The sequence below is a fragment of the Acanthisitta chloris genome, unplaced genomic scaffold (assembly GCF_000695815.1).
Source record: "Acanthisitta chloris isolate BGI_N310 unplaced genomic scaffold, ASM69581v1 scaffold10187, whole genome shotgun sequence".
NCBI lineage: Eukaryota > Metazoa > Chordata > Aves > Passeriformes > Acanthisittidae > Acanthisitta > Acanthisitta chloris.
Genome location: NW_008682094.1, coordinates 8,091 through 29,186, shown reverse-complemented (window position 1 = coordinate 29,186; position 21,096 = coordinate 8,091). Strand labels below are relative to the sequence as shown.

At 37.8% G+C, this 21,096-nt stretch overlaps 1 protein-coding gene across 1 annotated transcript in view; it reads right to left on the bottom strand.

The window, feature by feature from the left end:
* GPR133 (G protein-coupled receptor 133) overlaps positions 1-10,925 on the bottom strand; it is a gene marked incomplete at its 3' end in the record, with an annotated part of 30,908 nt that extends 19,983 nt beyond the window's left edge. The window contains exons 1-4 of the mRNA XM_009078369.1: positions 10,857-10,925; positions 10,724-10,760; positions 6,668-6,751; positions 336-458 (exon numbers count right to left, since the gene is read on the bottom strand). Coding sequence (XP_009076617.1) covers positions 336-458; positions 6,668-6,751; positions 10,724-10,760; positions 10,857-10,925 — 313 coding nt within the window. The remainder of the gene's footprint in view (positions 1-335; positions 459-6,667; positions 6,752-10,723; positions 10,761-10,856) is intronic.
* Between the last annotated feature and the right edge of the window lie 10,171 nt (positions 10,926-21,096).

Here is a 21,096-nt window from a genome sequence, read left to right as displayed (position 1 = left end):
TACACTGAAACTGTCTCCTAAATCTGAAACCTCTAGGACAACTTCTTTGTTTGTCAAACTGCAGGTCTTGTAGGAATTAACCTTGATGCCACTGCAAGAGTTTGGACACTAAGCTAATTTCTGATTTTGTTGGAATGAATTGATCTGAGTGATTAGTTCTAATTTAAATTGTGTTAGAAAAGACTAAAATTTCAGCAAGCAACACTCAATTGTTTTGTCAATAAAGCTTCAAGCTAGAATTGAAGAGTTCATTCCAATGAGGAAAAAAAAAAGAAGATTATTGAATTGCAGAACTCGACAGCAAGATAAAAGTAAATAATAATTTAAAAAATTACCTTCAGGTCCACAAACTTCTGGATTACTAATGCAAGAATTCTGATAGCTCCCAAAGAAAAGAAAGGAGACTCCTTTCTTTTCAGTGACATAAATTCCTTTGTTCACCATTCCTTCTACAATGTCTAAAGGGAAAGCAAAATATAGTTTAATGTTTGCATAAATCAAAACTTCCTAGAAACATGATTTATACAGACTCTTAGACCTCAGATATTTATACTGCTCCAGCTACAGGTTTGTTTTTCTTTTGCTGTTGTTTTTGTTGGGGTTTTTTTCAGCTTGCTGGGTTTTTTTCTTTCAAAGAACCTTACAGATCTCTTTCATTTCAAGTTTATAAATATTATATTCATATCTGTCACTCTACTCTGTGACTGTTTGACAGAACCAATACACCCCAAAATTATTCTTTTTATACAACCTGAATAAACCTTATGCTTTCCAGAGTTCTGAATACCAGACACATCATAGAGGTATTTCTGTCTTGTTTTTAGGCTGAGTGAAGAAATTCTTTAATTAGTCAAAGAATGTAACAGAAGAGGGTTTATATTTTTCATATTTTGAAAAGAAAAGTTTGTGATCAAAAGCCACTTCTCAGTAAATAATTCAATTAAATATACTTGACAAGATCCACTCAAAAGGCAAAAATCTCCTCTTCAGAGATCTTTTAGTATGGCATCCTTGTCATTTGGAAAAGGCTATTTTTTTGTCTAACAGGGATAATGACTAATTGTCTTGTGATTTTCTAGTGTTCCCTCCTAAAAAAAAAAAAAAAACCACTTGTTTCATCTCCTACCAGCTACAGCCCATGAACCTTCTTCAGACAAAAAAACCATGACACTTGTTTACTATAGGAAACCTCCCTGAGATCTGAGAGTGCAGCTAACAAATGATGATGGGAAGTTCATCTTGTTTGTCCCAAGATAAAAAGAGGCACTGGTTTTAGCCATGAAGACAATAGGAAATCACAATCCAAACATTCAGCTGTGATAAAATGCCTGCAGTGCACAGAACACTGAATATTAAATCTCTCTTTCTGAGCAGACAGACTGTAATTGCTCAGTGTGGGATTTCATGTTAATACCATTGTTTGTGATGGCCTTTCTGCAAGGACTGTGAAGATTCAGAGCCTTGGTTTGAAAACCCTTCTTTATAATTTCATGTGAAATAGTGCTCCAAGGGAACACCAGCACTGAGAATACATATTCCTACTCCAAGCTGCAGAAATTGCCAGCCAGGTGCTGCCTGGTATTTGAAAATCTAATGAGATCATAAGGGGAAACAAAGCAGGCACACAAATGATCTAAAACATGTGAAGAGTGAGACATCAGAGCCTTCTCTCTGTGTTTATCACTGTATATCTACCTGTCTTCACAGAAACCTTTTGCACAGCACAAATCATGCCAAAGATGCACAGTCAGTGCTGGGGACAAACCATCTCTCTGGAGGGAGAATCAGAAATGCTGTTGTCACTGTCTCAGGATTGTGGATCCCTTTATGCAACAGGGACATGGGCAAAGCAACATCTCATTTCCAAGCTGTAGACCACAGGGACAGCACAGTGTCCTTGAGGACACAGCAAAAATATGGCACAGCCCTAAGTGAGCATGTCTTCAAATATTTTCTTAGTTCATCCCAAATCTCAATTTAAATATCAGTTTTCAGGTATATTTCCCTCCCTTTGAGGAAGAAATCCTCAAGTTCTGCCTCCAACTGACAGATAAAATTTAGTTTCCTTACAAAGAGTGAGTGTGTCCTATGGAGCAAAGCAAGTATTGCTAACTTCTTATTGAAGCACTTGAATTATAAACTAATCTAGCCAGAATAAATCCCATAAAGTAATGCATTTCTGTTTCCATAGCATTTCCCTTTGCCATTGATGTCACTCTTTATAATGTTCATATTGAATATATTTTATTATGTGAGAACTATGCAAATGGTCTATAAAGCAGATAAGAAAGCACTGAAAGGAATTAGGGTCATTTGAAGTTCATTATTAATAGAGTTCACATTTGCCAGCATACTTTTACTGTTAGAGAGTTTAAAAAAAAAATAGTGGGTTTAGTATTCCAATATAAAATTCTTAGTATCTGAGCAGCCCAAATGACAGTTTTACCATTTCCATCCTTCTCCTTAGGTCAGATTTTCCAACAACTTGATGTGAGTTAATACCTGAGTGTAAAGTGGACAAGAGGTCATATTTCACTCCCACCTCCACAGCATAAATGTGAGCTAACTTAAATGACTTTAAGCTCATGTTGCTATAGATGTAACTAGTTTCCAGTCTGTCAGGTCTCTGACTGGAGAGTTGTCATTTTCTGGTCTTCCTTTAATCTCCTAGTATGTAGATGCTAAAAAAGCTCAAATCAATACAAGGATGTAACTATGCAGATTTTTGCTTGTGTTCTTTAAAAAACCAAAACCAACATCATGTTAATCTAATATTTGTCATGATTGACAAGCCCTTACTTCCAGGCTTTGCAAATTTGCTTGCATTTGTCTTTTTTTAATGTGTCCCTTTAAAAATGCTATGAAACAGTGAAAACCAGGAGGCTTCTCTAACCTTGAAAGACAGAAGAAAAATCAACCTATTTATTCTTATACCTTCCTCTGAATGTCATCTCTGTTCCTATTTATTCTTATACCTTCCTCTGAAATGCTATCTCTTTTAAGCCTAATAGAAATAGGTTTTGGAGGACCACTGAGGTCCATCCTCCCCATGGGCTGTTCCACATGAGGATGCCTCTCCAGTAATTCAGATTAATCCAGGGAATATTACAGGATTACTCTTCCAATAATATATGCCAAAGTGAGTGTAAATAGACCTTTACCACATGATCACTTGAACCAAAACTCAGTGTAAACTTTGAATCCAATGTTACAAGAACCATCCAAGGTCGACAAATGCAGAACAAAAAAAAAAAAAATAATGTAAATCCTCACCTACAGTTGCAGAGAAGTTAGAGTAGGCAGAGTCATTGGTATATACAAAGGTAGAGTTATGGGAAGGAAGCACAGTGAAGTTGTGGATTCTTAGAGCTGGGTGGAACAACAAAAGAAAATAAGCAAATAAGCAAAACAATGAATAAACACAATCAGTAATGAAATGACCAATTCATATCTCTCAACAGAGCACAAATCACAGGTGTTGATCTGTGGCCTTTGAAATTATCACACAACCATTTCTCCCAAGGTTTGCACATCAATGTCATGTTCTTTACCTATGCAAGGGAAGGAAATACAAGATCACTAAAACAGGATTTTCTTCACAGTAACTGAGAAGAAAAACCTATAGAAATACAACTGCTGGTGAAAGGCTCTGAAATATCTTCCTGCAGGTAAGGAGCTCTGCATATCTAATAAAAATTATTATATTGGTGCAAAGTTCTGGGCAATTCAAGTCCCACGTCCAGTTCTGGGCTCTCCAGTATAAGAGACATATGGACATACTGGAGAAAGTCCAACAAAAGGCTGAGAATACTGGGACTGCTCAGCCTGGAGAACTGAGGGCTCATAGACCTTATCACTGCCCATAAACACTCAATGGGAGATGTGAAGATAGTACCAGACTCTCCTTATTTGTACCCAGTGAACAGCTAAGAGACAATGGGCACAAACTAAAACACAAGAAATTCCATCTAAACCTAAGAAAACCCCCAACTTTTTTATATCTGACTATAAAATTTTATTATCTTTTTTTCCCTGATTTTGATAATTTAACAGTATCTTGCACACTGTAATTGTTTACCCTGGGCAGGCAAATAAAGCTTGATGGAAAGCCCATGAAAGTAAATGGAGAGACATTGATTTGGGATTTAGACCAAGTGAGCTCACAGAACAAAAAGACAATTGCTCTTAAGAACAGAAAAAAAAACCCAGACAAAAACCTCAAGATAAAAATGCATGGAAAACACAGGGTCAGATGAAAAACCTGAATATGGCCACTTTTTTCTTTTTTGTTTGATTTGCTATATTTTGAGTTTATTGTTTCCCTTCAATTGCTCCTACTGCTGAGATAACCAAAAAAATTAATTTGCTGACACACTTGCACAACACAAATGCATTGAGAGATATAAATCTGGCTTCACACACAATGACTTCAACAAATAAAATGGATTAACATGACAGACAGATTATGGTGCTTCAAGGATTTAAGAGGAGAAACATGGAATGAAAATAATTGCATGATATGATGAGTGGAAAAAAAACAAGAAAGACTCTAGCAATAAACAGAAGAGTTGTGTAATCAGAATGGTATCAAAAACAAGCAAATTGTCACCTGCAGTAGATTACAATAAAGAAAACTTTTCTTTTATGTCCAAGTCAAATATCAGACAGATGCATAAAACCTCTGCTGGAGGCAGCTGAAATAATATGTGTCTTACAAGACACAACATAATGACTGAGAAGAATTTGAGTTATCCACTACCACATTAAGGAATGAATTCAACATTGTCACAATTGCACTGCAGAAAAAAAAAAAAAAGACTTTTGGCTACTGGCATCCTCTGCAAATAATAGTAAGACAAAGACCTCTAATTTTTTTTTCAGCAAAGTCATGCAGTTGGCACATTTATAAAGTTCTTTAACAACATGTCATAGTAGGAGTCAAAAGAGATTGTTCATATGTTCCAGTCCCATTCCTGTAAGAGGTTTGTAGGATCATCTGTTCTGCTTTAACTCTTCTCTTACAAAAAAGGTTCCTGAATTTTGCTGAAATAATGTAATTTCACAAAATTGGAAAAAGAATCTAACAACAGTTGTCATATTTTATACAAAGCATTTTCAAGCACTTTGCAAAGAACTTTGCTGGAAAATGATTGCCAGAACAGGGCTAGATATGGAGTGCTTTACTCTTCTTGAAACTACATGAAGTTCAGTGTCAGAAAATTACTTTAACACACTGTTAGAGTACTCATATGATAACTTTTTGTAAGCCAAATTATTATTCTATTGAAGTCAAGAGGAATGTTGCCATCAGCCTCTAATGGAAGCAGAATATTGCCCAGATAGATTTCTGGTCAGCCAATTTCATTCCTTTAGAGAAATTTTGTGGAAAGATAGGTCAAAGTTTAAGCTTAAAATACTTGAACACCTCTGCAATAAAAGGTTTTAGATATTTATGACTCTTTTCCCCACTTAGGACCAGAGATTGATATTGCCATTTTTGTGTAATAAATAGCAATAACTTTGTGCTTCTGTTAACATTTTTCATGTAAGGTTGTAAAGGTCTCTAAGTCCTGATTTAATCTTCTGCAGTGATCTTTTTGGGTAAAGGTATTACAGGCACCAGTAGTTACACAGCAGCCACTCCTTGGAGTAGGACACAAGAGCTTAGCTGAGCTGCCAAGGTGGTCAACCATGGTGGGAGGAGTAGTGAGAAATGCACATCAGCACAACTTGGCATTGGCTGAAGTGTCAAAAGGAAAAAAAACCAAAAAAAACAGTTCTTTGTGGAAATTACTATGGGACCTTTGAGTCTCAGAAGGAGGCAGAGCACAGCTCAACATTTAATCTGAAAGGAATGGCCCTGCAAGCTCATAACTCTGTGATGGGAACACAGTGGTTCTGTCCAAGCTCCATCAGTTACATCACCTACACATCCCCTGGAAAGGCCCCCACACCCTTTTTGGTCCTGATGGGAAATATTCGGACCAGAAAACTGCTGAATCCTACCAGACTGCCCTTTAATATCATTCCCTCTGGTATCCTGCAGCCCTGACTACAGACTCTTTCAAATCAGGGAGTTTTGCCTTACTGAATCTCTCTTGATTTTGCACAATTGGAAAAAAATGGAACTCATATGAGCTAATGTGGCAATACTGCTTTAAAGGAAACACCTAAAAGCAGATAAAAATGAGAAAGAAGTATTCAGGAAAGAGCTTACACTTCTTTTCTTACAGATAATACACACAATTTTCAAAAGTACATGAGGAATTTGGGCATTTAACTCCTTCCAAAATCAAAAAGGAGGAGACATCTTCACTGAGGTCACAACCAAAGGTCTCAGTCACTGAGGGCATTAGTGCCTGCTATGCATGTACCAAACCAACTAATAACAATGTGATTTCAATGACTCTTTGCATCATAAACCTTCTCCCTTTATAACCCTAACAATGCATAGACAGCCCATAAAACCTCTGCAACTACTCTATAAAAATCAGTTCACAAATACAATATCATTTGGAACACTGCAAAAACATGGACTGCAAAAAAAGGTAAATCTCAATTCCTGTGGTACAGAAGCTAATCCCTTCCTTTTCTCCTGCTCCCCTTCTACTTACAGACTGCCACCAATACTTATGTTATTGCCATTTTCAAGGAATCCTTTGTCTACCTCCATTTGTATCAGGAAACTCATGGATTCCATCCACATCTTCCAGGGGCCAGTAATGGGAAGCTGATGCAAGAACTTTGAACCCTTGCAAGAAACACAGATGAAAAGATTATTAAGGAAAGGACTAACAAGGAGTCTAACAAACCTGTACAGCAGAGGACAATCAAGGAGGTCAATAGGTTAAGTAAAGCACAATATTTTATGTAAATCGAGTGTGGCACATACAAGAGATCATAAAACAGCAGAGTAGATTCAAACCACACAACTGATGAACCACTGCAGAAAACCTGGTTTTAAAACTCAACTGACTTTTATTTTAGTTGCACTTAAAGCATGTGACAATCTCTGATGAACTCTCTGCTTGTGTATCCAGCAGCATTCACTGATGGAACAGCTGAGGAGTCATTCAAGAGCCATTTCAAGATTTTACTGAGGTTTCAAGCACGTGGTGGATAGCACAAAGCACTGAGATGGGAATGAATGGGGGAACATTCAACCTCTATAGCATGTACTACTCATCTCTCCACAGTTCAAGGGAGTAGAAGATGATGCTATAGAGTTCCCAGGAATCTTAACAAAACCCACTAGAAAACCAGTGTAACACCTTCAGGTTATATTAATCCAAGCACTTTTTCATCTTTGGTTTTCTATGGAGAGACACCAGAGAGATACAGGGAGGAGCAGCACTCAGCAGTGGAGGAGCTGCAGTTTGAGGAGAGCACAGGTAGCTGGACAATCATTCCAGCAGAGTTCAGCCTTCCTGATAGCTCTCACCATAACAGATAACAGAAATCTCTTACAGGGAATTTGATTTTCCTCAAGAGAAAAACTTCCAGAATACTAGGAAGAGCATTCACTCCTCCCCATAGAGCACCAGCTATTCCTTCAGAACCTTCTCCATGATACCAAAACCAGAACAACTCTTTGTGGCTGATGAGAACATTTCTGTTTTCCTCCATGTTATTCTTAGCAACAGGTAGACAAGTTGACAAAGGGGAAACATCTGCTGGTTTCCACTGACAGTTTTGTCTACACAGTCTCATTGATCAGAATTCGAATAGATTTTCAGAGATGTGATCACTTAAATTTAATCAGAAGCTTAACACAAATTTTATGTTAAGATAACCATTCTATTTTAAAGGTTGAGTGTTAATGATGCAGGAAAACATCAATTGCAATTTCTTATTATCTTGTTAGCTCCAAGAAACACTTCCTTCTCAAAAAAAACATGATGAAAGAAATTTATCATCTCCTATAGCTAAGAAAGTTTTAGCAGGCTGATATAGATATACAGAAATTTTAGTGCAAATGAGAATGATGTGGTTTGTTCACCATCATGGCACATCATCCTTTTAGTCTGAGTTACTTTTTTTTGAGGGTGAGGAGAAGGAAACACAAAGGGTGACAGGGTTAGAGAGAGTATTTATATTACACCATATCTGTAGTTCTCTGCCCTACAATTATTTTTCATTCTCAAGACATCTTTCCAGAACCTAAGGTGTGAAGCTGATAGAGAAGTTTGCTAAAACCCAATTCAGCTGTCATATACCATATAAAATCTCCCACACCTAATGTGCAAATTAAAACAAGTCTCAAGCAGTGTCCTTTGACATTTGGAGCCTATCCCACACCTTTCTCCACTCTCACGATCAAAACAGCTTGCCTATTTGATAATTATTCTGTCATTTGGATGTCCTGGATACAAACAGGATTTATTTATTGTGGATATGAAGGTGTAAAAAGTTTATTTGCATCCTTAAACTGCCTAATGCACACTGTGGAGACAGTTTGGTGTCCTCCATCCTCATGGGATAGTTTGAAGTGTGACACAAATGGGATCCTAAGATTTATTCTTTTTATTAAGAGTGCAAAGTTGATGAAATTGTTAAATATCACAGCAAGCAATTGTAGATCTGAGAGAACAGAACTAAGAGAAGCTCTACATCTTGTGAGGACACAGGAACTACTCAGACTTGCTTCCAAACTCAACTATACCAAAGATATCTAACAAATGATTCATAATTGACCAGGATCTATTATTAGCCCACCTCACTAAATGTTTGCAGTTGTCATAGAGGTTTTCTCTCAGAGAGGGAGCATGAGCATGAATAGTTAAGACAGGGATGTCTTTAGAGAAATGGATGAGATTCTATAACATTTGCTTTGGATATTTGGAAGATGCAGAGAAAGGCACAACTGCTAATCAAAGGAGAAAGCTACTGCTAACATCAGAGCATAATGACACAGAATAAACACGTACAAAAAACAATCTGAAAATTCCAGGCAGCACAAACCCAAGGCAGCTGAGCATGGCAAAGCACACTGAGGAATTGGGATATAGGAACAAGGTCTTTGGAGTTTATATAAGGTAAATCTGGGTATGTGCTTAGTTCTATCTTCAAAGAACATATTCTGGCTGCTGCAAAAGAAGTTAAAATTCTAAATTTCTATGGTATTAAGGTCATCCACATAGGCTACCTGTGCTAATATACCTCCATCTGACTTTGATCAAACTCTCAGCTCCATCATGCAGAGCACAGAACCTGCCTGCTGTTTCACACTGTGCTGATATGCAAACAGCTCCTGCTCCCATTAACATCTCCCTTTTGTGTAGAGAAACAAAAACAAAACAAACAAAACAAAAGGATTTAAGTTAAGAGAGGTGGTGGTGGAAGGAAAAAGAATAATGGGAAAAATACAGAAAACGAGAAAAGAAAACTCCTGGGAGAAAATTATTTGATGCCAAAAAATTGTGTGGCAACATGGCACAAATATTTTAGTAGCAGCATCATGACAAAGGCATCGCCATGGCAGACACCAAACTCCTAAGAAGCAGCTATATACTAAGGAGCTTACATTTAAAAGCTGGGAAAACAGGCCAAAAAAATGGGAAGGGAAATACAGTAAATTGCCTGGAGCCATGCTGCACATTGGTGGTTTTCCTAGCTCTGAACTACACAAAGCCATGCTGCTACCCAAATTCCAGCTCAACAACCCTGAGGAACCTCTGGAAACAAGTACCTGTTGCCTTGAATGCAAGATACTTTCCATAGGTGACTATGCTGTTTGGAACTGAATCACAGGACTCATTTACAGCCTAGTTCAACTCCAGAAAGCATCACTTGCACTTATGCATCCACACACTGTCCCACAAAATCAATGTGTGCAACTCTGCCCCATATTGCAGGAGGTTTTTCCTCTCCTGTTGTTCCATCAGCCAGGGATCCTCATCTATAGGAAATGGGACTGCATTTCTTGCTTTTGAGCAAAGGTGGAACAAAAGAAACTCCTGAGGTTGAAGCTACTACACTAACAGACAACATGGCATTTCCACCTCACTCGGTTTGACTTGAAAATAATCACTTATGGTTAAAACTGGAAAGCACAAAGGGACACACAAATTGGTAAAGCAGTAAAATTGTACTTGTACACCACCATGAGGCTTGAGGTTAAACTATTTATATAAACAGAAGAATTCTGCAGTTATACACACAGACCCCAAATAAGCTTTGGAGTAAGTTTTTTTTTTGCTGCATTGAAAACAGATGAGAGATCCTTAATGTGCTCTGTAACTGATTTAAACCAAAGTGAGAGGGTGGGAGGAGGGTAGATGACTTGAAGTCATGCCAAAGTACTGCAAAGTATACAAACTGGCATATCTGACTGTAAATCACTGATTTGAAAATGCTGAACATGGAGGAAAAAAAGGAAAATAGTCTGTGTAGAGGTTTGTCTGAGTCAGACTCACACTCATTAAAAAAAAGCAATAATAAACAACGTGTATATAGAATTTTTCCACATATCAAATACAAGCCATTTTTTCTCCAAATCTATTTCTGTGCCAAATATTCAGTAGGTGAGCTACTGAGTTGAAAATGACTGGGACAGTCTGATACTTTAGACTCTTACATTTTTAATACAGAGCTGACATTTAAACGTAGGATCAGTTTCTTTGGAGCTACTAAGAAAATAAAAAACCACAAAGCAAGGGGGGGGGGAAAAAGCAAATAAATATTTAAGCACATTGTCATAAAATGTAAATAGAGCATTCCTTACCTGGGTGTTTGGGGAGCTGGGAATAGTTTCCATACACCTGCACATAAAACATTACATAATGAGATATAGTGAGGCAAAACTCGTCAAGAAGAATCCAAGTGTAGCTCAATACTGACCATATTCAGAACATTACCTGATATTTTTGCTGAAATAAAATCAGCAAAGAATAATGACAACAGAGTAGAGATAACAAACTCTCCATGGTCTATTTAAGCTTAAAAGTACAACCGAAATCAAATTCCTATAAGATTTCAATCATAAGTTTTCCTTTGCTACTTTTGGTATGAAAAGGGACATTTTCCATGCAGGTTCAAAAAGTCCATTCTTCAGTGATGGCAAAATATCCTTCCAGACCCTTTAAGCAGTATTTGCTCTCTTCACACTTTGAGCTCTTCATTTAACTCTAAATAAATTACCGTGACTGGAAGAAAATTAAAAGAAATGTGCATCAGATCCGAAAGTTGTTCTGTTCCGTGGAAAGAAGTCAAATATTTCTGTTACAATCTGTGCCAAAAGAAAAAAAAAAAAATAATCTTGTTTTCAACTTTCTTCCTACGGTTGCCTTTTCCTTGCAATTACTCTCACGTTGTCAGACAGCTGAAGGCAGTTTTAGTTTTGTTAGCAAGAAAATGCACTTCCTTATAGCACATGGGGTGTAAAACTCTGCCTATTTGCTCAGAAACTGAGCTGAAGAGAGTTGCAAACTCCTCGTTCGTCCAGCTCACGTTTGCACCTCCATCCCAGATCTTTTTGGGTGGAGAGCAAGTCTGAGTGATGTCATGCTTTCTCCTCAAACTTTGTCCCATTCTGGGACTCTATTTATATCAACGTTGCTGCTGTCTCTTTTCTGAGTCCTAACACCAGCCAGGCAGGAGCAAGTGGAAACAAGTCCATGTGCTTCAGCAAACAGATAAAAGAGAGATTACTGCTCTTAGCAATCTGCACACTTCAAGAGAAACCAAAGCCAGAACAAGTGTTCGCAATTCAGACGCTTCGGAAAAATAAAACAGACGTTTCGGAAGGAAAGCTGAGATCTCTTTGTTAAAATAACAGATTGTATTTCTCTCTGAGAAAGCATAACCTTAAAAAAACCCACCCATTTAAATCACATGGCTCTCCCAGGGATTCATTTTATGGTGTTATATCATGCAGGGGAAACTGAGGCATTAGCTGTTTCACTCGATTTTGGAGCTATTTGCTCAAAAGTTGCACAACAAAACTAGTAAAAAAAAAAACCCTAGGAAAATAGTTCTGTCGTTGCTACTTATTTTTCTAATAAAAATAATTACATGTAAGTATTTTTCTAAGAGTCTCCCAATTACACTCTGAACTGTCACAAATATCAATCAGCATTTTATAGGTAAAAGAAAACCAGCAGCTAGAACTAGTTGATATTCTTCATTTAATCTGCTCTTCTGTTGTAAAATCTTATCTTCAGTTCTCTGCAAATTGTTTATTTCCAGTGAAATAAACTGGAAGATTTATCTTTTGACTCTTTGCTCCATCTCTTCAGGTACCTCTGTACTCACCTGATTCCTTTTCTTAGCTCTATTCCTTCTGGTATATTATCCCTCTCACTTTTCCACTGCTTAATCACAACTTCTGCACCAAAGCCTTGCCTAGAATTAATTATCACTTGTAGGATGAAAGAGTTTTCACTTACAATTTATATAGATATTATATAGGTGGAAACCAGCAATTTTGGCAGTAGCTGTGGCTGATTTCCTTAACTGCTTCCCAGATGTGTTTGGTCTGAACTTCCAAAGCTTCTGGTGGTAACTAGCTCCTTGCAAATAATTGGCAAATAGATGAGACTGCAGGGTCCAAGGACTTATGAGATCAAAAATCACTTTTGGAAACCTTAAGACATTGATGCTATATGAATATTTCAATGTTCAAGTTTAATATTTCAAAACTGCAGGACTGAAATAAAATGTGAATTTTATTTGCCATCTTGATTTAGGACCTACAACAGAATAACCCTAAAAATATAGAATTTCAGTTGCTACAAATATTTAGCTTCCCATTTAGTGATAACCAAATTGACTTTTACTTATTTGGCTCCTTTTTTTTTTTTTTCAGACTTCTTCCCTCATCACTGTTAGCCCCAATCTCCTCTATATCCTAAAGGAAGAGGAGGAATTCTGTGTAAACCCTAGGAATTCTGCATCATGTGGTGACAAGCAGAGCCACCCTTAGAAATAATAGAGATCTGCAGCTAAAAAAAAATCCGGAAAAGAGCTAAAATGTAAAAAGAGAAAGACAGGAATTTGAAATATTTGCCAAGAGGGGCTTGTCAAGGGGAAGAATATGCTTACCAAAACAATTGTGAGAATCCAAGCAAACATGTTCTCTGCCAGAAATTTCTGTGGAAACAGCAAATTGCAAGCAGACATTGGAGATTAGCTGCAGAAAGAAATTGGGAATTTATTCCTGTGATCCTCTGGCAACTCAATCTGAGAAGTCACACTGCTCCCACCACAGCCCATGGGCAGCAGGAGGCACTGACCCAGCTGGGGAGATAATCACTGGGAATTGTCCCTGAGGATCTTGGGGCAGAGCTCATCTAAAGCACCTGCATGTCCATAACAGCTCAAAGGTCTCCAGGTGTGGGGAGTTGGGCTAAACTTGCTCTCCCACCCTGTTGAGGGAGTAGGGAAGGACAAAGTTCTGATGTCCATGTTACAGGACTTGGGGCTATCTGGAAGATCTCTGGATTGTCTGTGTCCTTTGGGCAGAGAGCAGTGGAAGGGCCTGGGAGGAGCTGCTGCTCTGCAGCCAGGGAAAGGTTTAAGAAAAGAGAAAGATCAGTCACTTGATGTCAGTGGTGTCTGTTACAACACCTGCACAACAACCTGAGTGTGACCCATCGTGGGATAATTAGCCTCAGCTTTCAGTTTCAGCTTTCCTTGTTCCTCTCCTGTTCATTCAGGATGGTTATATGGTTGGAACAGAAAATCAGCAAATGCTGTAACTGACATCTCCCAGAAAATGTAAAAGAACCTGAAGTTAAAAATCTTTACTGCTCACTACCTAAAGACAAGCAGAGAAACAATCCTTTAAAGAAAGTTTTGGGCTGCAGAAGACAAACAATCTGTAACAGAGTTTTCTTCCTTTGTTTTTATTGGAATCATAACCTTCCCACAAGAGCTGGTGCATAATTGGCATTGAAATGTTTTAACAAACATCTCAGAAAGGAATATTTTAAGAATCAATCTGACAGTTTTTTGTAAAACTGCTCTAATATCACAGTCTCTATTGAAACACCAGTAAATATTCTGGATTTAAATGACATCCTGGTCAAACTGTTTCTCTGTCAGTAATAGACAAGGTGATTATAGCTGATAAATCAACATCCATCTGCTTCAATTTTAGTGCTGACTTTTCTGGCTTGTGATGGATCCCCTAGGTGAGTAGTTGTAGAGCTGATTTTATTTAGTTCACTCACACAAAACACTCCATGGTTGTGTAAACTGATTCACCTGTCCTTTGCTACAAGGAACTATCCAGGTGTACATAGTTGTAATTTGGTTAGATTTGCACATCTGCAAGGAATGAGAACAAGATCCTGTGTCAAACTTGCCACCTTCTAAATAACTACATTCCCACAAGCTTTGCTTATTTAAAACAACTACTGCTATTGGAGCAGATTCTTGCAATTTCAGCAAATAAGTTCTCTTCTTCCTCCAAAGGACAATTTTCTTCAGAAAGGATTTAATGAAACAATTTCCTTATTAAATCTTCACATAGAAAAAAAGCTTTTAAAGGGCATTTGCTGCAACACCTTCAAAGAGTCAAAATAATGTTTTCTTCCCGCATTTGCTGCAACACCTTCAAAGAGTCTGAAGAATGTTTTCTTCCTTCTCTTCTTCCTTGATGTATTACAATCAAATCATGTTCATGGGCAACACCAATTGGCCAAGTAACTATGGAAGATTCACTTGAAATACACCCCCACTGGAGCCCTCTGGGTGTAGACAAAAGAAAGAAAATACAGATCTGATTCAGACAGAAGATCTTTGCTTAAATTGCCAACTGTTGCTTAAAAAAAAAAAAAAGCCACAATGTATTATTTAAAACAGTATCATCAACATATTCATCTGTATTGATGTACTGGGTGGGGATGGGGCAGAAAAGGCTTTTTCTTAAGGTTTCCAGCACACAAATTCTCTTTTCCTCGTGGGATGGAATGTATGCACAGCTGTGGGAAGATACTACAGCACTTTCTCATGTGCTGGAAGTATTCTATGGTGTCTGTTCTCAGGCATTTAAGGACTACACTCCCTTCCACTGTCAGCCCTTCCACGATGCACATCAGGGCTGGACTTAACCAGGAGGGAAAACCCAGTCAATGACACTCCCTTCCACTGTCAGCCCTTCCACAATGCACATCAGGGCTGGACTTAACAAGGAGGGAAAACCCAGTCAATGGTCAGTTTTATTTCAACAGAAAACATGTGCAACCTCCTGTGCTTTCAGACCTGAAGACCCTGCAATTCTAGGCAAACCTCAAATGCACAACTGAGAGGATTTTCCATTCTTATTTCAAAAGCTATTTGTTAGTGTTTATTCTTACGGATGTGTCATCATCTCGTGTCACTGTTCTAGACTCTCCAAAAACAGCTTTTGCTGCAATCCCTGGAACATTCTCTTCAATGGGAAACATCCACTGAACTGTGGATGTCTATGAGGGAAAAGCAATTTGAAGTACACTGTACCCATTTCTTTAGGACATTAAAAAAAAAGGCATTTAAATATTTGGTTCTTTTCTTTTAGCTCTTTCCCAACCAAACAGCTAGCAAACTGAACAGTAGGTCGTTTAGCTTCCTAAGTTCTCTCTAGGACTGCAAAAAATTGGCAGCACTAGTTGCTTCTCTTCACACTGAAACTTTGAAATCAATAAATCACGTGTGAAAGTGCATTTTTATTAGAAAAAGGGAAGAGGTTGTGTAGTTGACATTAAGGATATACTTTCATACCCAAAAAACTTGTGGCTGTAGCCCTTACAGCAGCAGAAACAAAAATACTGTGGGTGGCACAGGCCAACAAACATGATGTGTTATACCCAAGGATCCAACCAGATTTGGATGCTGCAGCTTTGCTTCGACTGCTCTTCATGCAATACTCAATACATTATCCAACTACAACCCACAAATGCTTATTTTTGTATTTAGAACTAACAGAAAAATGAAATTTTCTTTCAAAGCTCCCTATTATCCATCTATAAAAAGCTGCTGTGGGATTTTTTTGTTGTTTCTGGAGATTTAGTTGAAACAGAAATGAACTCACAGACCTGAAGTTCCTTGGAACAAACCATCATTTCTAGGGTTAATGCACTGCCCTGAATGGGTGTGAGGGTGTGTTCTATAGTTACACAGAGTCATAAATGCAGGTAAGTAAACAAGCCAAGCAGGACATTCTTAAGAAGAATAAGTTAAAATTTGATGTGCTTGAGGCATCACCAGCAGAATAAGTCATGAGGGATAAGCCAGGAAGTACAGAGGGATCTGGACATGTGAAAAGAATCAAATCTATTTTTCACACTCGTTGCAGAGCAGTAGGAGGGAGCAAGGCTGGAATCAGAGCAGGAAGAACAGAAGGGGCTGTGCAAGCTCTGGTGTTTGATATCTTGAAGCACAGGCTGGACAAACACTTGTCAGAGATACTATGAAAACTGTCAGTCTTATCTTGAAACATGAAGGTGAGCTAAATTAGTTCTTTTGGTCTGTTCCAACTGTATTTGACCATCCTTCTGTGACTTCTGAGTTCCTTGATGTATTTGCATACTCTTCTTTTTGCATTTTTAACTCATAGTCAAACAATACTAACTCTGGCCAGTATCGACTCTAAAATTTTAAGTGTAAATCTTGAAATATAATACATTTTTAGTTCCAATCTATAGCAAAATAATATGCAAACAAAAACCTTCAAGGCATTATAAAGAACAATTTCAAACAGTTCATAAAATAAACCCAGGACATTCTATCCCTTATGGGAACATATTTTGCAGAAAGATTTTGCACAGGCTACACAAACTAGAACTGCCTTTGAGAGAATGCATGGAATGGGAAGGGCATAGAAGATTCACTAAAGTGAGTAACACTTATGGGCACATTGCATGAAATTTTCTTTGAGTTGACAACACTGCAAAGGACAAAATGAACAGTTCAGATTGGAAAAAAAAGCAAACAAACACAAATATTGGAGTTAACAAGGCTAACGCTATCATGGAAAAATATTTTTCTAATTAAGAACATGAGAAATTGCTGGTTGATGCCAGAAAACAAAATACAGCTTTTTGGCAATAAAATTTAGACCTAATCAGATGAAAACACTTTTTCTTGTGCAATATAGGGAATATTAAGATGATTTAATTTATATATGCTTTCTGAAAACATTAAGAGCCTGATGATTCAATGACCAATTAAACAGGTAGATAAGATCATACAATAAATTATACATTTCAAATTCCTTTGAGTGAGGTCCCACTTACTAACTGATAGTTATTGGATTCTTCTTTCTATTGTCTATTTACTGTATCATCCTGTTCATTAGATTTTTTTTTTTTGCATCATGCCTTGAACATCTTACTCCAGACACTGAAGAAAACATTTGATTTTTGCAAAGTAGTTTAGGCTTTTGTGCAAATCCCAAAGATTTAATTTAATCAAATCTTTGATTATCTGGGGCCTTAATGTCAAACTTACATAAAACTGGATAATTGTATAAATAAAACATTACCCAAACTCTTTTTATAAATGAGATTAAGCCAAATCCTATTTGCCAAACGCCACTGCCTGTAACTCTGTGTGTTTTGGGATAATTCAGGTAGTCAGATTTGCTTAATTACATAAATATTTCAGCATGATAAACTTTTGCCCTTAGGATTTGTGCTGTTTTTCTCTTATAGTCTTACTTATTTCCCTCTTGCTCTTCTGGATAAAAGCAAAGCCATGAAAGTTTCATCCAACTGCTTTGTGAAACAAGTTTACAACCACCAATGGAGAATGAGCCCAGAAGCCAAAGGAAATTACCTCTCAGCAAGAACATCTGAGGTTGTTATAGACATATATGTTAAAGACTTTTCATTCTATGAGGAATGACACAGTTCTTTGCTCTTGTAGTTTCTTTCTTTAGATCTAAAGTGGCAAAAGCAATGAGAGGGTGGGGACAGAAATCAGGGAGCTGGCTAAAGTGTTGGATGTAGCTTCCAAATCTTATTAAAACCTGAAGAGTCATCAAATCTGAAATGCAGCTGATTAATTTAAGAGCATGAAAACTGAATTCCAGAATTAAAATCCAGAATAAGTCATGCAGTTTCAAGTACTGAGTCTCAGCTCTTGGGCCAATACATAAACCAAACCCAGATAAATTCTCTTCCATGACCTCCCTTGACCACTGTGACTTCTATTGGTTTGCTCCTCACTCTGCTGCAATGCTTAATAATCTGAATAATTACTTATATCTGTCAGCTGTAACAGTCATCCCAAAGATCCTAAAATCACAAGACACACCCTGGAATCATGGACCTGGCTAAAAACATCTTTTCAAAACAATAACTGACAGAAAAAAATCCCATTTGTATCTGCCACCGTTCTTAATGCACAGTGCAGGGAAGCAAACTAGAGTAAAATCAACCATTCAAAATGTGATTTTGACTATGAAAATGGATATGATATGGAGCTCAAAAAAATCCCCCCTTTTCTTTTTCCAGAGGATTTGTCATTCTCTCAGTGATTTTCATGGGCTCCTTAAATAAATGTCATTTGCAGATGTCAGTTGCAGCTAAAGATGCTTGATGTGACCTTCTTCAGCTCCTTTTTAATTAGTTAGAAATACTGATTTTTCAAGAGGTGAAGTGTTTGCCTACTCCCTCTTGGGCTCTATGCCTATTTTAGCACATGCAAAGTCAGCTGGGATGAAGAGCAGGAGGCAGAATCATCAAGGAATACCCATCTCATCAACACTGACATCTGTAGAACTAAATATGGAAGAGACAGTTCTGTAGTCAGGCCAGAACCTCTGAAAACAGCATTACAAAACCTTAACATGGCAGATTTTAAACAGCCAGGGATATAGGCCATGTATTTAGAAGGAGGATTTATCCATTGCTCAGAGGGAATAAAATCATCAGTCATCTGCTAGTAGCCACTCAAGAGGGGTCAATGACAACTGAAACACAGATTAATTTGGAAAACATGATCAACCCAAGCAGATAGCATTATTTTCTCTATTGTTTTTAGAAACGCAGAGGAGAAGGTTTTATACATATATGTTTTTATTTGCCTTTATCCTGCAAGGCTGAAATCTAATATTTAAATGAAAAATAACACTACTGTTGCCCATTGTGTTTTGCTGAAGCTTTGAGGCCAAAACATGGGTTAGTTGTACCAGGCACTGTGTGCACAGGTAGCAAAAGGACAGTGCCAACCTGTTTTGGGGTCTATCACCACAGCACTTGAAGGGCACATGCAAAATCAACTAACATGACCGAGAACAGACAAATCCTTGGTCCAGGGTGTCTTTCAAACTGCAACACAGAATATGGTAAGTGTTTATCTTTCCCGTTACTCAAGGTCTCTGCTGTTCACTGAACACCTGATCTGGAGATATCCAAGTTATTCACCAGCAAGAAAGTGACAAAACACTCAACGTGACAATCTTCAAGTTGCAGAATGTTAAGGTAGATTTTCTCAGGCAGCTCCCATTTAAATCACAGAAGTTCTAGCAAAGCCAACTGACCTGTGCACAAGGAAGATTAATGATGGAACAAAGTAATTTATTTTCTGTTGGATCCATTTCTTCTCATTAAAGCTTTCTGCTACAGCATCCTGTCAGTTCTGCCTGGAGAGCTTCCCAGAAAAACATGGGGCACGATCAGCCCCTCTCATGTATGGCTACAGGGAGGTCTTGCAACTGAGTCAATACAAAGTTGCTCTTATTTTTAATTCTCTGTGGTGAAGAATCATTTCCCCTCCCTCTCCAATCTGCATCTTTCTTCCCCCCCTACTGCTCTCTTCTCTTTGGTTTGATATCTGATAGCAGATTTCCACTAAGCATAATTGTTGCTAGTTAGTTATGCTTTGGAATGTTGCATTAATTATTATCACATTATTAGTATATGAGCATTTTGTTCTCTAGTCATAACTTATGTCCTTCTGGTGGCCCAAATCCTGTGTGTGCTATCTTCTTCCTGCTTATGAGTTCCTTCCCACAGACTGCAGTGTTCTTTACAGCAAAACAGGAATTATATTACACAGGACACCAATCCTTCAAGCTTTCTGTTCATTTTATTATTCATATTGTAATTTTACTACAAGATCAAACCATGAGTGACATGACAGTATGTGCTAAGTTTGACTATTGCATGTTCCTCACAACATTTTTGGTTTGTAACTTAATGCATGGGGTGTTTTTTTTTTTTCCAGGTGAATTGATACTTTTATTCAATGTCAATTATCAAAGTGTTGATGGGCTCCGCATAGTAAGCTCTGATTTTCAATTGTTTTAAACTTCAGTTGGCTAAAGAGTGGGGAAAAAAAATGAGAAAGCACATGATGGTGCTTAGCTGCACTAACAGAAATAGGATGAAAAAACCCTTTTACAATTCACCATCTTGGTGCATTTCACACTCTTAGTGGATTGAACCTAAAGAAAATAAAAGTCTGTTTATTAAACAAACTAGAAAGAGTAATTGTATTTAGACTTAAAGGTCTAAATATATTTATTTTGCAACAAATAGAGATATTGTACAAAAAAACACCAACAACTCTTACACGATCTGCTTTACAATTTTACCAACTAGTGTGTGCTCCTGTGCATGTATTACTGCCCTGTGCTACTGCTAACAAGCCCAAATCACCCACCCGTCCCCTGAGCAGTGATGCTCCAGCAATCCCAGTAGGAAATTCCAGTGGAACTGGATCCTATGGATCAGAGCCGCTGGGCGGGCGCTGTGCGCCACCGCGTGGCCAAACCCGGCACTGCAATCCTGGGTCAGCTCCCAGCAGTTCATTCCAGCCTGGAATCACCTGCTCAGATTCTGATTGATAGCAGGAAAACCGAGTTATGCAGTAGCCACTCGGTATACACGACAAAGATATTTTAAAACTGTACCAGAACTGTTCAGCTACTGAGCTAAGAACTGGTCTCTCTCACCTGGTTTAAGCCTCATGTACCTGACAATAACTTCACTTCTGTGAAGTGATGTGTCTCAAATAGCTCTTTGGCATATAAATTTTGCAGAATTACTGTACTTACTAACTATAGTTTGAAACAAGTTTTGTAACTAGTTTATAACTAGACCTCAATTTAGGTATTCAAATCAAACCAAGTTGCAGATTCCTTGTGAATTATGACCCACCTTTTCATTT